This window comes from Onychomys torridus, chromosome 16 (genome assembly GCF_903995425.1).
Source record: "Onychomys torridus chromosome 16, mOncTor1.1, whole genome shotgun sequence".
Taxonomy (NCBI): Eukaryota; Metazoa; Chordata; class Mammalia; order Rodentia; family Cricetidae; genus Onychomys; species Onychomys torridus.
This window is the reverse complement of record NC_050458.1, coordinates 49,621,717-49,639,330: the sequence shown is the minus strand read 5'-3', so window position 1 is coordinate 49,639,330 and position 17,614 is coordinate 49,621,717. Positions and strand designations below refer to the sequence as shown.

The following is a 17,614-nucleotide window of genomic DNA, read 5'->3' as shown; positions in this document are numbered from 1 at the left end:
GTTGGGGGGTCACAACATAAGGAGCTTTATTAAAGGGTCGAAGCATTAGGAAGGTTGACAGCCACTGGTCTAATACCATCATTCAGAAGGAGTTCGAGGTGACCCTGTGCTCCATAGCAAGTTCCATGCCAGCAGGAACTGTCCCCCCGAAGGAGACAAAGAAGAAAATGAAGAAGAGGAGAGGGAAGGGCAGGTATTTCATGACATCACAGAAGATCCTCTCTCAGCCATGTGGCTGGGTCACCATCAGGGTCCCCGTCAGCCATGGGTGCTCACCCTGCACAGGGCAGGCCTTGCATCATCGTCTTTGCCACAGACCCACTCTGCTGGAGAGTTCCCAAACATCCTTGGGGTTGTGGAGCCGGAGTCTCTGGTTTCTTTCTTTCTGTCTTTCTGTCTTCCTTCCTTTCTTCCTTCCTTCCTTCCTTTTTTAAAAAAAGATTTATTTATTTATTATGTATACAACGTTCTAGCACCATGTAACTTTGCACCCCAGAAGAGGGTACCAGATCTCATTATAGTTGGTTGTGAGCCACCATGTGGTTTCTGGGAATTGAACTCAGGACCTCAGGAAGAGCAACCAGTGCTCTTAACATCTGAGCCATCTCTCCAGCCCCAAGTCTCTAGTTTCTAAATCCTACCTCTTAACATCATGTCATTTTTCTATGGAAACCAGCATGGAGGTTCTTCAAGAACATAGAGCAAGACAACCCAGAGGTAGCATTCCCAAGTATTTACTGGAAGGTATTCAAGTCAGCCAGTCTAGAGATACCTGCCCACCCAAGTCTTAAAATTAGCCTAGGTGTCCTTTGATGGATGAAAGGGCGAAGAAACGTGGTACTTACTCATGATGGAGTTTTATTCTGTCATAAATATGAAGGGGATTTTATCCTTTGCAGTATTATGGCTGGGCCTAGAGATCATGATGTCAGCAGAAGCATGACAAGTTACTGAGTGTGGTGTGCTGAGAAGGCCTGGCCAGCCTGGGCTAGCACAGTGTGGTAGGTACACTCCTTGTCTCCGTCTCATGTTCTCACTTCGCCTTGGTCCAGCCCTCAGGATCTCCACAGCACCTTCCTCACGTGCTAAGCAGCCACTGTGAGCCAGCCTCCAGAGCTTGGCTGGACAGCAGGACCTCTGCTTTGGTTCCTGGCTTGCTCCGAGCCTATCTACCGTCACTGCTGGCCACACCCTCAGTACAGGCTCAGTTGAGACCAAGGAAGATCCTAATGAATGACAGAGGTCATTCATTCTTATCAGGAAAGGTCAAGAATCTTAGAAGCTCTGGGCCAGGGACTAAGGATGACAGCCAGATGCATCCCCTTCTATACACAGGAGGACTAGGAGTGTGTGATTGGGGGCACTTAAGAATGTGCCAGGGAGGGGAGCAGAGGCTGGAACCGCTGTTAAGGGTTCTGTGCTCAGCTCAGGGCAGGTTTGGTGGAGATGCTAGAAGTCTGAAAGGCTGTATGCTGAAGCTGTGCTAGCCAAGCCCTTGGATGACCACTGGAAGCCAGAGTTGCATGCTAGGGTGTAGCACCTCATCTACAAACAGCTGTCCACAGCCATAGAGGGGACCTTGTTTCTGGATCCTCCACAGTCCTGTGGTGGTTTGAGTGAGTGCGCCCCCTGTAGGCTCAGATGTTTGAATACGTGACCCCAAGTTGGTGGGGCTTATTTGGGTAGGTTTAGGAAGTGTGGCCCTCCTGGAGGAAGAATATCACTGCGGACAGGCAGTGTAGACTGGACATTCCCAGGTCATTCTCTCTGCTTCCTGCTTGTGGTTCGAGATGTAAGCTCTCAGTTTCTGCTTCTGCTGCCTCTCCTCTGTCACGATGGACTCTTATCCCTCCGGAAAAGGAAGCCCAGCTATGTTCATAGTTCTATAAGTTGCCTTTGTAATCGTGTTTTATCACAGTGGCAGAAAAGTAGCTAATATGGCTCCTTTCTGGCAGGCTTGCTGCCAAGGCCAGGCTGGAGACAAATAGAGCTAGCAATGGACAGTAATCTCTACTGAGCAAGTCAAGGTGGTGAGGAGTGGGCAAGGAGCTGAGGGCGTCTGGAGTACCTGTGTCTGGTGTGATGCATCTCCATCTTGCATAGAAGTGGGGTTGGGAGGTATAGAGAAACTTGTCTGTCGCTGTTCAGGGTAGACTCGGGCCTCAGCCCCCAGTACTCCCCATGAGTAAGCACTGCTTGGTAGACCTCCAGAGCGGGTGATAAGGAGTTTTCTTGTGGAAATTAGTGGAGGGTGTCCCAGAAAGGACATTTGAAGTGAATCTTGGAGAAAAGAATTTGGGAAAGGTACAATGATAAGAGTGTTCTAGAGGGGAACATGTTTCAGGCAAAGAGAGGGAGACCTGGTGTGCAGAAGCCTGCAGGGGCTCAGGACACCCTCCATGTTTGCTTCTGAGAACATCTGCTCCCAGCTGCTCAGGAGGCTGAGGCAGGCAGATCACGAGTTCCGAGTCTCCAAAAGCAGGTGGCTGGGGATGTGACTCAGTGGTAAGGTACTTGTTCAGCATAGGCCAGGCCTTGCATTTGGTCCTTGGTTGTTCACTTTGCCTTTCCTGCACAGTCAGAGAGCTCCCACGCCATGGCCTGTGCTGCTGACACAGGAAGTAGGTGACGTGTTGATCATTATTGAAACCTGAGTCAATGGACAGTGGGCAAAACTACAAACCATCCTGGACCACCACCATCCAAGCTGCACTTCTTCAGAGGGCAACTGCCAGAGTCTGTGCTAGCTAGAGGACCAGAATGTCTGCTGTTGATGTAAGGACCACATGGCCAATAAGATAACCCTAGGCTTTCATTGAAAGCTAATGACATCTACAGACATCATAGGAGGGAGCCTCTTGGCCAGCATATGCCCTCCCTGGCCCTCCAAACACCAGTTTTTGACCAGGCTGTTGTCCTGCCCAGCAAAAGTCATGAGCAGAGCTGGGAGTGTGGCTTAGTGACAGAGGCTTGCCTAATATGCTTGAGTATGTGAGCTAGATCCCCAGTACCAACAACTGCAAAAGAAAAACATGAAGGAGTGGGAAACATTGTCTTGAACTGTGTCTAACCCAGAAGTGGGAGGAACTAGTCTAGCTCATCTTGGCCATCTGTGACCGATAATGCATATGGCCTTAACAACATCGGTGTTCTGGTCTGTGTGTGTGTAAGAGAGAGGGAGGGGGGAGGGAAAGAGGGAGGGGGAGGGAGGGAGGGAGGAGAGAGAGAGAGAGAGAGAGAGAGAGAGAGGCTGTTTCTGCTTGAGGGGTAAAGGAAATGTGTAGAGTGTTGGCATCCGTTGAAGGGACATTTCTCACTGGGTGAGCTTGTGAGCTTGTTTTTTTCCCCCTCCCTCCCTCCCTCCCTCCCTCCCTCCCTCCCTCCCTCCCTCCCTCCCTTCTTTCCTTCCTTCCTCGTGACCTATGGAAAGAGTCAGTTATGCATGGCTATCAATTCACATTTACTCTGACACGGAGGCCCCCTTTCTCCCTGCCTCTTTGCAACACACTAGTGTGCTAGCGCCCATCAGGGCACAAAGCTCGCGACAATAATTGATGAGGACAGGAAACTCCGCCGCCGTAATCTCCACTCCGAGACGTAGACCCCGGCTCCGGGACTGGGAGTTCTGAAACGCCATCTCCGCGGCTGTAGTTATGACTGTTTTATGTCACACTGACCCAGCGTGTTTACGATTTTTAACAACTGTCTGGGAAAAATAAAAGTCTAGTGACATCTGTTGAGAGTTTAATTGTGAGTGGTAAAAAAAAAAAAATCATTAAAGGAATAGTCAAGAGATCAGTTTTCATAGTGTTTAAACACCACGGCGGCCATCAGGCGCTGGGACTCCGGCGACAGGACTGATTTAGTATTCCGTGTTGCAGCGCTGGGCGCGCAGGCGGGAGAGGACCGGGGTGATTTCAATGAAACCGGAGAGCGAGGCGAGGAGGGAAAGCGGAGGAGGCAGGAGGTGCAAGAAGCAGGAGGGTGACATCTCAGCTTGAGGCGGGAAGTGTCGCCCTCGGAGTGGGACCGCGAGAGCATGCCCGGTTCTCCGAGCTCTTGGCTGCGCACCGAGTAGATCGCGCGGGCGCCCCGCTTTGAGAGCCGCGACTTCGCGCTTCGCTCAGCCGCCACTTTTGTTCCCGGAGCTCCGTCGCCGGGCCGCAAGCAGTGCGCAGGCGCGGGCGGGGCGGGGCCGGCCGGGCGGCGGGTTCCCGGCACCGCCCCCTGCCGCCCCGGCCCGCTCCATCCGGGCACTGCCGAATTAGCATCGTGCCGAGGCACAACTTTGCCGCGGCCCCAGCGAGATCCAGGCGCGCGCGCCGGAGGAAATATAGTCCCTGCCAGCGGTCAGCTGGAGCGGGTGGCGGCAGGGCGCGCGCTGGGGGGCTGCGCGGGGCTCCCGGCGCCGGGGGGCCATGCGCCGGGCGGCGCAGGCAGCCCGGGCACCCGGCGCAACTTAGCGGCAGCCGGAAGAGTTGGACGCCAGCTCGCCTTTCTTTCCCCTCGTCAGTCCCCTTTCCTGTCGGCGCTGCAGGAGGGGACTAGTGTCCCCTAGTGCCGGGACGTCGGACCCGAGCTCTCCCGGTCTGGTCCCCGCAGAGCAGCACAACTTCCCGCGAGCTCGGGCCAAAGTGAGCTCAAAGTGCTGCCCAAGTTGCGGCGATGGAGCTGCAAAGCCGGTCCGAGGCGCTCGCGGTGGAACTCGCGCGCCACCAGGTAGGTGGTCCGGGGAACCTGGACTGGAGAGGAGTAGTGCCTGGGGAATAGAGGCTGGAGGGACCAGAGTTCTGTATCGAACTCTTCTTGGTCACAGGGGTGGCTGGGAGCAGGCCCCTTCTGGAGCATGTCCCGGGTCCATGTCCCTTAGCTTTCCCAGTCCCCCTCGCTTCTGGGCGATCCTGCACTATTTGCAGGTCCAGGACGCGTGGGACCCCAGCCCGGCGTCTTCTCTGTCGCCTCCGGGTTTGCACAACTCGGGTACCGGGAAAGGGGACTCTCCTAGAGCTGTCCTGGGAACGGGGCGCAAGAACAGGCCCGCTCCCTGTCTCTTGCGCCGGGCCCAACCCGGCACCGACCCGCACTGTTAGCAAAAGTAGTTTTGGCGATTGTGACTCAGGCAAGCGGTGCCGTGGCGGCCGGTGCCCGAGCGGTATTGCGGCGTTCGCGTGTGTGTGTGTGTGTGTGTGTGTGTGTGTGTGTGTGTGTGTGTGTGTTGGGGAGATTAGGACGCGACTTGAATATTTATGAGCTTTGCTCGACACGGACTCGCCGTGTTTACTTGGCTCTTTGTTCGTCCCCCCTCCCCCGGCACACACTCTCACACTCACTCGCACCCGCACCCCGGCCTGCAAACTTGCACGGCTCGGGGCGCGCCGCCGGGTGGCCTCGGCCCCCGCCCCGCCCCGGGAGCTGCCCCAATGAGGCGGCAGCCACAGGTAAGCGGCTCTGCACGACATTGCACGGTCGTCCGTGTGCTGGACGCGGCCCCGGAAACTTGGGGCGCGCTGCGGCTGGCCTGGCCCGCCTGGCATTGGGTGGTGGGGATGCAGGGATCGTGGCTCATCTACCACCCCCCAACCCCGGGCGACCAGACTGAGCCCGCTCCTCTGTGTCTCTGTAGAACGGCGACCTCAAGAAGCAGCTCCACGAAAGGCAGCCACGGATCGCAGCGCTCAGCGACAAACAAGTAAGGAGGGGGCCTGACCTCCACCGAGGACCGGGGCCCTGGGAGGGTCGCCAGGCACTTTGGCAGCACCCTAAAAAGTGCCCATGCAGGCGCCACACGCGCCGACTCCCGCGGGGGTCTGGCTGCATTCCTCAAAGTTGCTGTCCTCCCTTTCTTGATAGAAAGAGCTGGTTAGTGGCGGCAGAGGGGAGCGCGAGGCTCCGGCGGCCGCCCAAAGATCCGCGCCGTACCTCCGAGGCGCCGGCTGCCCGGCGTCCATCTTGAGCGGTGGACATGTTTTGGGAACGTGGACATTCCCCAGCCTCGGCATCCCCCCGATCCCTGCTGCGGAGGGAGGGAGGCGCAAGGGGGCGGCAATTTTGGGCCTGCACCCCAAACTCCTTGGAAGCCATTTCCGCGTGGCACGGCCGACCTGGTTCGGTGATCTTTCTCCTAGCCGGCCCCCTCCCTGCCATGCCATCCCGCCAGCCTCACTTTTTATTCTCAGAACCTGAGGCCAGCTCCCGGGGAACAAAAGAAAGGCGCCCCCAGGACCCCCCGGTTCTGCCCCAACTTGGGTGTCTATGCCTGAAAGGGGATATGGAGACCCGCCAGGAGCTCCAGCCATGGGGGTGTGAGCCCGCCGCCCCCTCGGCGAGGAAAAGTTGTCCATTGTGAGTTAGTTGCGCTGAGCTCAGCGCTCCAGGTTTCAGCACCACGAACAGATGCCGCCGCCGGAGCCCGGCCGGCCGCGCGCCCCCGCGCCCCTCCCCCTCCGCGCGCGCCCCCGCCCCCTGCGCGCCGCCGGCCGAGAACTTTGAGCGGTACAGCCAATCGTGCACCCGGGTCTCCGAGGCGGCAGGCGGGGGCGCGCCCCTCCCTCCCCCCTCGCGCCGCCCGCGCCCTGGCATTGCTCTCGCTTCCTTCGGAATGCCGCTGCCCGACCCGGACTAGGGCAGCCTGGGGACTCTCGCCCGGCCGGTTCCCCTCCCCCAGCCCATGGGGTTCCCCCCCTCCCCAGCGGCTGGGCTTTCGCAGTCCCCCGGGAAGACGCATTGGCTCGCAGGCCTGTGCTCCAAGCCGAGTCTTTAAAGTTACAAAGTGGTGGGAGGGGGCGCCCGGCTGGACCAGTAGGCTGGGCAGTCAGGCATTTGCCCCTTTCTGTCGGAGCCGGGCCCCAGCACCCCTCGGCTGCGCGCCCCCGTCCGCGAGTGGAAGCTTCCATTCCCGCCGGAGGGGGGCCTGTGCGCGGCCCCGGCGAAGTCGGGGAGTTCGCGGGGGGAGGGGACCCAGGCCCGGCATTACCATTTTGATTGCTTCGATGCCATTTTTGGAGGGGGAGGGGTTGGAAGACCCTTCCTCGCAGAGCACAAAGATGTTTAATCACTGTGTAGAATCAAACCACATACTTACAAAAAAAAAAGATCTTAACAACAAACCCAGAACAGAGTGATCGCCTGGGTAAAACGTGAAGTTGTGGAGTCTTGGACTCGGAGTGGAAGATTTAAAAGCGAAAGCCAGTGCTGGGAGCCTCTCTTCGCAACAATGTCTCTTTATGTGGGCGCTTCGAGGCAGTAGTTTGACTGTCTGGAGTGGGTCTCTCCGAGATTCCCCGCGATCGTTTCTTCTGTATTGTGGCAACTCTTTCAGGCGCTGTTTAAATTTTTATGACAGTAAATGAGTAGCTATTTATTATCCTACATGCTGGAATTTAGATAAGGCTACAAAGGAAACCTTTGAAAATCCTGTTTGAAGGTAGAGGTTGCCGTTGGGAGAAGGAACCTTCCTACCCCTAGGACGTCTTTGCCTTTAGATTTGAATTCTTCGGAAGTATTGCCTGCAAAGGAACAGTGCCTCCATCTTTTTTGTGTGAGTGCTTTAAAAGAAAGAAAGGAAGCCAGAAAACTTTTGTTCTCTGGCCTTTTAAAAACGTTTCTCGTTTAGATGCCTAAAAATAACATCTGGTAGGCAGCCAGGGTTTGGCCTGGCCATCGGAACTTGTGTTTGTGACCGCAAGTCTGCTTTCCTGTTTCTCTTTGTGGCCTTTATATAACAAGGGCTCATAAAAAGAGGGAGAGGAGCCCCCCTCCCCAGCCTGGTTCAGCATTGCTAATAGAGTTGCTTGTCTCTCCCACACTGGATGCAGCGGGCTCTCAGAGTTCACCTATGCGATGAGCTGCTGGTTTTAACCGTCCTCTACCGTCCTCTCTCGGGGATTTGGGTGGTGATTGACAGTTTGGCTGGGGGCAGCTGGATTTACAAGGTCAGAGGGGACTCCAAAACCTAGTCAGAGTTGTGAACGGTTGGCTTGGACACCACAAAACTTGCCCAGGAGGAGCTGCGGTGCAGGAGTGAGGATGAACATTTTGTGTAAGTCAGGTGTAGTATAATGTGTAATTTAATTCAAGGAAGTATTAAAAGCACAATCTCTCTTTAGAGTTACTTGAGGAGAAAATGTTTAGCCTTTCCAACCCCCCCCCCCGATGTTTTCCTGTTGCCGGCCCCTTGGGATATGAAATAAAAAAGGTTTAGTTTGAATTAAAAGATCACAGGCAGGTGATAAACTACATTGTAAGAGGAAGAGACCGGCGGATTACCTTCCTGCATTGGACACACAGTAGCTGTAGGGTAATGTTCAACAGTGCCTCACCTGCAATTACCCACTAGTGCCCTTGGTACTGGGATATGTTGTTCTGCTTTTCATTTTCTTTGAGAAATAGAGACATATTGAAAGAACTTCTAGAAGTAGCTTGGTCAGAGGAAGGGAGAGAAATTCTTTGTACAGTTTCCCATCACTGGGGGCCTTGGGCTAAGTATAAGCACCTACTATGCACCTTGTGTTTTGCAAGGGGAGGACATATTTCCTCCCCCCCACCCCCAGAAGAAGTGAAGGGACATGGTGAACCCAAAGAACAGACAGTCTGCCATGAGGATCTTGGAACTGGGGGAGAATGGACTTAAGACGTGCTGTGTGAAGCGCCTCTATCAGCCTCCACGGTGGTTTTACTCTGAGAATTTGCAGCACGTCCTGAGATACAGTAACATTTTAATCTTCATTGTCAAGCAGAAGAAGCAGTTTGTCTAAATAACGGGCATGTCATAAATATCAGAGCCTCTTCCCCCTCCTTTGGAGTTCTCTGCTCACGGTGGCCTCACCTGACCTGACTTCCTCCAATCTGGTGGGAGCAGAGTTAGGAGGGGCTCTGTCTGAATTGCAGTTGGAGCTGGTGTGGCCTGGCCAGAGAGATCCTGGAGGTGAACTTGGAGTCTGGGGCATCACCTGGTCTGTCGATTTTATGGACTTGGATTCCAAGGGGCTGTCCTCAAGCTTGGCAATAAAAAAAAAAAAATCTGTCTTCTTGAAAGGGATTATGTATCAGGTGCTCACGGGCCCTGAATCATGTCTTCAGTACGATTCACTCTCTAGGTCACACACCAGAGAACGCGACACCGGAATCTGTGTGCTGGTTTATTCTGAGAGCACCCACCTCAAGACCAGTGTGCAAGGCTGTCTTCTGAGCTTTTTGCTCTGGGAAGGTAAACATCAGTCTTCTTCCCAAGCAACAATGCCAGTCTATTTTGAAACAGGATGGTTATGCGTTAAAGAGAAGACACCAATGAGAACGGCTTCGTGTTTTATACTGAGGGAAGTGCTTGGGACTGGACAGCAGGCCCTGCAAGTGTTTGGACACATGCTTCCACGTGAGTCCTCCACGTGAGTCCTCCACGGGGGGCTGCTTTCTCCTGCTCTCTACCACCCTGGACCTGCTCAGTGCTGTCCTCTCCTGGAAGACTTCAGAAGCCCTTTCTGCTTCTGAGTTATGGAGACACAATGCCAGCATCCTAGTCACCCACAGGGAGTTTGATGTTTTTCCTACGTCTCAGGCCATTGCTAGCAACCATTTGAGAACATTTTCATCACCCGGAGGCTAGGCACTGGCTTCCTCTTGGCCTTGCACCTGCTTTCTGTCTGAGAGTTGCCTGTTTGGGACTTTCATATGAATGCAGTTCTAACTATGCCGGCTTTGTGTGTTCTTGTGCTTGGTTGCTTTCTCTTGCCTCCGTGTTGGATGTGTTATTGGTTCCTCATTCCCCTGACATTTGAGTAACCTGTGAGTGGATACAGCACCTTTGCTTAACTGTTCAGCTGTTGGGGGGTATGCGAGTGTGTCCTACCCTTTAGCAGGAATCTCTCTGGTCCCTCCATCGTGTTCTTCATCGTGGCGACATACATAACTGGGGCTGTGATCTGGGCCTCACAACCTTCAGTGGGTTGCTTTGGCTCCTGAAGGGAACCCTAGGGTGCCCCCTGCTGTTCATTCTCTGCTGGGGTTGTCTACTTCCTCCAGCTCTCCCAACTTGGCACAGGACATTTTGGATGCTCTTTAGCAACTTCCCTGTACCCCAAGCCTTTGGGGAGGACTGAACGTCCATTGTCTTCATCCTGCATTGTTTTCTTTGTTGAACTGTAAGCTCCACGGGGAAGGATCACTCCCCTATGTTTGTTCTCAGGGTAGGGAGGACGTGGGGATTAGCAGTGATGATCTGATGGTTCCAGGGGTGAACACACACTGAATAGTAGATTTTAAAAGTATGTCTTAGAAGTGAGTGGTCCTAAAAAAGAGGGAGACTCACGCCCTGGAGGCCTGATGGTGTGGGTGTGGATGGCTGAGTTTCAAGGAACTTTCTGGAAGGTGCTGTAAGGTCATGTGGTGAGTTGGAAGACAAGTGACCTGGAGGAGGGAGGGTGCCTGTGTCCTCAGAACTCAGATGTGGCAAGGCCTGAGTAAAACTTGCAAGTAGGAGGTAGGGATGCTGGTAGGCATCCTGGCAGTTAAACCCGTGTGTGTGTGTGTGTGTGTGTGTGTGTGTGTGTGTGTGTGTGTGTGTTGGCGGGGGGGGGGGGGGGGGGGTGGAGGTGAGTTACAGGTGGTTGTTGTGAGCTTGAGCTGCCCAAGAAGGCTGCTGAAATCTGAGCCCAGGTTCTTTGGAAGAGCAGCAAGTGCTCTTAACCGCTGAGCCAGCTCTTGAGCCTCTTTCTCTCTGTGTCCTCCCCATCTGTGTGTTGTGTGTGTCCCGTCCCCCCCCCCCCCCCCCCCGTGTGTGTATGTGTGTATGTGTGTGTGTGAGAGAGAGGGGGGGGAGGGAGAGGGAGAGGAAGAGGGGGAGATGTGTGTAGGTGCCTGTTGAGGCCAGAAGAGGACATTGGATCCCCTGCAGCTGGAGTTGCAGGGAACTTGGGTTGAACCCAGGTCCTCAGGAAGAGAAGCAAGCATTCCTGATTGCTGAGCCAGCTCTCTAGCCCCACGAGTCTTTGTGATCAGGGAAACAATTGCCGTTCTCATGCTCTGAAGTAGCATTTCAGGGATAAAGGAGAATTTCCACTTGCTTTTTATGTTTCTAAAAGATCTAACTATATAGCCCTGGCTGGCCTCAAACGCTTAGCCCCCCCCCTCCTCCCCCCACCCCGCACTGTATCCCCGGGTGCCGGGACCACAGGGGCACAATGCCACACTCACGAAGAACTCTAAAAGAAGTTTTTTGCTATGAGAGCAGCTGGTGCTCGTTGGGAAAATAGAAGAACAGATCTAAATACTTTAAAAGTCATCTTCTAACTCTAAGTTGCCCATCCTACCTTAGGGGCCCTATCAATGTGAGTCCTGGGGCATGCTCAGCTGTGGTGTTCTGTATGGGTCTAAGTGTACACACACACACACACACACACACACACACACACACACACACAATGTAGATAAATGCCTTTCTCTGACACAATGAACACACTAGTCTCCTTGTTCCTGAACTTGGGTCTCATTGTTGGCAAGAGCCTCAAGAACCTCTGCTGCAAACATTAATTAGTCCCACAGGTGTGTGAAGGGCTCCTGCCCAGTGCTGGGGATGTGGAGGACTTCTATGTGGTCTGTGCTGATGAACATTCTCATACAGCTGGAAAGGGAAGATGTGTCTATCTGTTCCTGGAGGCCCCGTGAGGTTCACAGCACTTAGTTCTCAGCGGCTGAGGAAGCGGTGAGCGCTCTCGGGTTGAGGGATGGCTGAATTGGCCTTGGCAGAGAAGCTGGAGACACTACAAGTACGACATGGCCTTGCGGAACTGCCTGTGCCTAAAGAGGCCATCACACGAGCTCCCAGTGAATGCCTCCCTACCTGATTCTCACTCAGGGTGTTGTTCTTAGATCTTGGGTCAGGTGGGGGCTAGCCAACCACCTCTGCTGAACAGCTAAAAGAAGTGACACTTTCTAAGGTCAGATAACACGCTGTCATGGAGAATGGAGTTGCCCATCCTGTTTGCCTGTGGCATCTTTGTCCTCCTGGGCATGTTCAGCATCATTGGGTCGGACATGATGCTCAGAAACTTGCCTTACTCCCCAAATCCTCGGGTCCCAGGGCCTGTACCGTGGGTGAGCTGTTCTGCCTCTTTGTGTGTGTTTGCCTTCTGTAATGAGGGCAAGAATGAGACCCTTCCCCCACCAGGCCATCTGGAGGAAGTGAAACAGTAGCTTGGAAAAGTTTCACGAAAGCCCCAAAGTCAAGGAAAACTTCCAGTGACATTGTGGCTCTGAGATTCGTGGCTGGACCGGGGTTTCCGGCCTCCTGAACGAAACCCAAATCACCAGTAGGTCTTCTACAGACTGCTCAGAAAGTGTGCTGTGGTCTTTTCTGTGGGAGGTGTCATCACTCACCACCCCTGGGAGCAGGTGACTGCTGATGGTGGCATCCTTTTCACTTCGTCCAGAGAGTTGGCTTTGATATTTTCGCCTCTCAAAGCACCTGCCGTCAGAACTGTGTGGTTGATTTCAATTAGGCCCGGATTTCTTTTTTTTCAGTGAGATGACGCTGATAATAACTTTGGTAATCCCTCGATGCCTCATTAGAGCTCCTGGCTACGAGGTTCACCCTGTGATGGAGCAGGTTCTCTGTCTGATGCCTTTGTCTCTCCGGGAAACAGAATCGTGGGTTCAGTCTTTTTATTTCATCATACGTGGGAGCTCCTGTAGCTCTTCTTGGTAGTGTGTCACTCACTGGGCCTGAGGTCCTTCCTTGGCAGAGGAGCCTTTTAATGTGGAGCAGGGTCTCTGGTCATCTGTGGGGAGGGCCCCAGAGGCCCATCTGGCTCTGTCCTACAGAAAGACCTCTGAAGGTTCTCACGTATCTTCCATAGGCTGGTAACAAAGGTCAATGTCACAGTTTTCAAAGTGAGCAGACTCGAGCTATACAATCAGCTCCAGCCTTGGGATCCTCTTCTGTGCTGGACAGTGTTTCTCACGTTGGAAGTTTGCACTCTTCAATAAGAAAGTGGAAAACCGGGGGTTGGGGATTTAGCTCAGTGGTAGAGCGCTTGCCTACCTAGCAAGCGCAAGGCCCTGGGTTCGGTCCTCAGCTCAGGAAAAAAAAATAAGAAAAAGAAAAGAAAGAAAGTGGAAAACCAGTTGCTCACTGCCAGTCAGACCTTAGAGTACAGGAAGTGGTTCAGAAAGTGATTTTTCGAAGGCACGGGCGATTAAGTGAGATGGTGCAGTGAGCTCTGGGCTTCCATATCCTTTTTTAAACAGTGTCGCCAGGATCCACACCTTGCCTGTTGGACACCAGTGGCAAGGCCCCTTGTGTCTCCCATTCCTCCTCACTCAGCCCTTACCTGGCTCTCTGAGGAAGGGCTGCTGGTATTTTTAGTTTTGTTCAGGAGTAAGCTGAAGCCCAGTGGGGCTGAGTGGCTTATGGAGGTCACTTAGCTACTAAGTAGAGACGTTCTGGGTGTTGGCTCCTGGCTGCCTGTTCTTAACCCCTTGTGCTGACTACATAGAGTAGTAGATGATGCTTGTGTGTGTGTGTGTGTGTGTGTGTGTGTGTGTGTGTGTGTGTTGAGCCTGGAGAGAAATTCAGGTCAGAGCAAACGGAGATGATGCATTGGGCAAAATCTCCCACCAGTCAGAGACGGTTCTGGTGGTCACTATAGGACTTTTCCATGGACATAGAAAGTCCTAGAACTTTCAAGGGGTCAGAGCAGATTCTCTCCCTGTTCTACCTAGCCTAAGGTTGGGAACATGGGGCAGGGTCGGGTCAAGAGGCCTAGTCAGCTGGACTAGAGTAGGCAGACCCTGGACCAATTGATGAGCCCCTTCATCTGCCTGCCACCAACACCAGACTTTGTATTTGTGCAGCCCTGGCTTGAGCCCCTCTCTGCAGGGCTTAGGTGTTTCTTTTTGATGACAGCTGACGTACTGTTCTGCTTTAAGGTGGACTAGGTCTTCTAACTTTGAAATCGCCTCTATTCTGTAAAGGAACACATGTACTTCCTTAAGAATGTTTTCATTGTGGGGTAGGGTCTCCAGTTTGGGAGAAACTGCTAATGCAGCTCCCTTCTGGTTCCTTCTGATGGCCAACAACAGGTGGCCCTGGCTCTCAGCTGGGCTGTACTTTTGGGGGGCAGACCCTCAGTCTGAAGAAGTAGCTCTGGTCTCACACTGAAGGCAGTGGTCTCACAGTGGGGCCAATGGCCTGCGTGCTGGGCCGGATTCCCAGGCTGCAGCAGGGCAGTTGAGCGGAGGAGCTGTTCTCAGTATTGCTTTATTAACATAGTGCAAATGACAGAAAGCCAACCAGCCCAGAGAACGCAGATGCAGATGTGGTTTTCTTGGGGCTCAGGAGCCTCAGGGTTGCTTCCCCCCTTTTTTCTTATGAAACAGAATCTTACTATGTAGCCCTGACTGGCCTGGAACTCAGAGATTTGCCTGCCTTTCTCTCCTGAGCACTGGGAATAAAGGCGTGCGCTACCACGCACCAGCTGCCTAGCAACTTAGAGACGTTCTAAGTCTCTGTTCTCCTGTGTGTTCACAGCTGGAGATGGGTGCTAGACTTAAGATTTGATAGGTGAGGATGTCTCCCAGCATCTCCTAGAATTGGCCAGTGGGTTATGACTGAATGTATCAGATGCGAATACCAAAGGGAGATCCTTTTACAAAGGAGAAACTGAGGTCATGGGCGAGAATGGTCTTGGAGATGGTGTCTGGGAACCGGAACTAGCTGGAAGGCTCAGTCTTCACCCACACGTTTGTGACCCAAAGGAAGAGAGTTCTGTATTTCTGCCGGAAGCTGCCTATCCCAGGGGCTACCACTTTGAGACCTTGGGTCCTGCATAGGATGTCCCTGTGTGCTGACCACAGGTCCACTATGAAAGGGCCCCAGGAGGTGCTCTCATGGCTCTAAAGTGATTCTTAGATGCTGCACAAGTAAGATATGTGCAGCATGTTCACACACACAGTTGTGTGTGAAGCCTGTTGGCTTGGATTCATTGCAGAACTGTAGCTGAAGGTTGGTTGCCTTAGCCCATGTCCCTGCTTGCTGCCCCGACCATGCACACTCCTTGCTCCTTTTGGAGTCTGCAGTTGGGGCATAGAGTAGGCCTGTGAGGGGGTAAGCCCCCTGAATAGAGGTGCTAGAAGCAGGTAACAAGCAAGACCTATTCCGTGGGGGACATAATGCCTGCTCTCTGATCTCTTTAACAGGTGTAGCAGAGTCTTAGATGGCGGGGGTGGGGTGGGGTGGGGTGATGGGTGTAGGGCGGCTAGGGGGTTGGGGGCACTGAGGTGGCTTTGCCTGGGGGTCCCAGCAAACTGTCACTGAGATAAGCTGCAGGGGGCCTTCTGCTCCCAGGAAAGGGAAGGGGCAGGGCCGGAATAGGGGAGGAAGGAGGGAGGGGGTGATCTCATGTCATTCAGGCAGACAGGCAATCTGCACATGTAAACAAACTTCAGAATGTAAAATAGATATCAGAGGCCCTGGTCTAGAACCGGGAGCTATAGCTCACCTAGTGACAGGCAGCATCCTTGCAATCAGGGGCCCATTGCACACCTGGATTTAGTGATGCCGTTTGGAGGTGACACGTGTGCCCGGGCAGGCTGCTAGGTGAGAGTTCCCTCTGTCATACTGCAGACACCACACCAGCCCTCCCCCCCCCTTCCTGCCCCCCCCCCCACCTCTACCCGGGTCCCAAAGAGTCTGTTCTGGCGAAGAAACAAAAGCAACATGCTAGCCACTGGTGTGATGATGGTGTGGGATTGTTGTAGCCGCAGGAGTGATGGCAGATGTGGGGACTTGGAAAGGTGTGTAGAAGGCCACCCGTAGCTGGTTTCTTAAAGGTGAGGCTGGGACCTCACCTGTATGTGACTCAGAGCATTGAGCACAGGGGACTGGAAGGACACCGGGGGGGGGGGGGGACAGGGCTCTCCATGTCTTAAGCCCTTTTTGCATATTCTCTGGGGGTACCCCTAACCTTTGTGAGTGTGGGTGGTGTCCAGGGGCACACACTCACGGGAGAAGGCTGCAGTAGCCGTGGCTCCTGAACACGCTGTGACATTTAGCTTGTCTAGGACAGTCCTGGGTCAGCATGGTGACAGGACAAGGTACTGCCAGTCCCAAGCAGGTGATAGTCAAACACAATAAGTGAAATGTTGTAATTAGCAGGTGGCAGGCAGTCTGGCCAAGTGAGGAATGTGGGGTACATGATGTGGGTGGGCACTTTAAGCAGGGTGTCCAGAGGTTCTCACCAAGAAGATGACATTGAGCCAAGGCCTGCTGCAGTCGGGTGGGTAGGCAACTGTCCTCTCTCTGGGTAGAGAACGCGCCTGGTGTTTCCATGAGGGGCTAGTGTGGCCAGAAGACAAGCGAGTGTAGACGGGAGAGATGAGGTAGGGTTGGGTGTCTCTCTGCTGTACTAGTTCCCCCCCTTTATAAATCAGCCCCTGGCCCTCAATGCTGGGCTCAGTTCTGTTGGGGTCAGGGTTGACCACCATCTGAGAATCACACAAAGGTTGGAAGAGCTCATGGTGGGGACTTGTGCTGCCATTCTAAAGGAGAAAAGGCTGGAACTCAGGCCAGGGCCAAAGGCTGGAACTCAGCCGCTTCTCCCTAACGTGGAGATTCTGGCTTCAGAGATGCTTAGGCCTGCAGGGTTCTCGGATGGCTCAGTGGCAGCCCGGGTCCCCAGACTTCAGATGGAGAGGATAGACCTCAGCATGAGAGGAAGCAGGTTTCCACACAAACACTCCTGGCCTGAAGGGACACACCTGAGTGATGACTGCCATAGTCCCTCCTCATCCAGAGCCTCACTGGGGTAGGCAGCCGCTTTCTCAGACAAGGTCTGGCTTCTTCCCCTGGGTCAACCCTTTGATAGCTCCGTTGGGCTGGGCCACAGCCTAGAAGTGGCTTCCCTCCTTCACCTCTTGTCTCCTGGCAGCATCTTATGGGGGGCTCCTGGGGCTTCCCAGGTATAACTATTCTGCCGTCCCAGTAGGAGATTCCATGAGGCCAACGCAGTTGAACGCGGCATAACCAGAGAGATTGCATAATCAGAGAGCCGTTGAGGTTCCTCAAGGGTGTTTGCCATTTAGATCAGTGAGTGGGGCTCTTTAAGTGAAACAGACTTACAGCTCTACCCCAACACCGAGGCCCAGGTCAGCATATCGGAGTTATTTTATTAATGCATTCTGCTGAGTGGACGTGAATGGGCAGCGTGGCCTCACGTACTGTGGATCTAATTATAAACACAGCACCAAATAAGCCGCCTTGGAAGGAGGAAGAGGCTGGCAGCCAGGGTTAAAGCGGCCTTTAATGAACTTCCTTGGTACTTGTATCTTAGCAACACATTTTATTACATCCCAGTGCGGCTGGACTTGTGTAGTAATTTATCCCCCCCTCGTGCCCCAGCCCTGGTGACTCAAGAGAAGAATGTGTGTGTGCCCCTCCCGTGCTTCCCCAAGGCTAGGTTTGCCTCATTTTGGTTTTGTTTACTCCATTAAAAAAAAGTTAAATTTGCTGCTGGGGGGCCAGGACTCTCTGGCCTGGGGTTGCCATGCAGAGGGGTGGTGGCCCGTGTCTGCAAGGTGTGCAGTCCATGCCCAGCCAGGGTCCCACAAGTGGCATACACTGCCT

At 53.8% G+C, this 17,614-nt stretch overlaps 1 protein-coding gene across 2 annotated transcripts in view; it reads left to right on the top strand.

The window, feature by feature from the left end:
• The first annotated feature begins 4,255 nt into the window (after positions 1 to 4,255).
• Positions 4,256 to 17,614, top strand: part of Phf21b (PHD finger protein 21B) — a 70,073-nt gene continuing 56,714 nt past the window's right edge. The window contains exons 1-2 of one of the 2 annotated variants that reach the window (XM_036208982.1): positions 4,256 to 4,719; positions 5,624 to 5,689. In XM_036208982.1, coding sequence (XP_036064875.1) covers positions 4,666 to 4,719; positions 5,624 to 5,689 — 120 coding nt within the window. In that variant the 5' untranslated portion in view covers positions 4,256 to 4,665. Of the gene's footprint in view, positions 4,720 to 5,334; positions 5,439 to 5,623; positions 5,690 to 17,614 lie in introns of those variants that run through there. The other variant, XM_036208983.1, reaches the window with a different exon arrangement.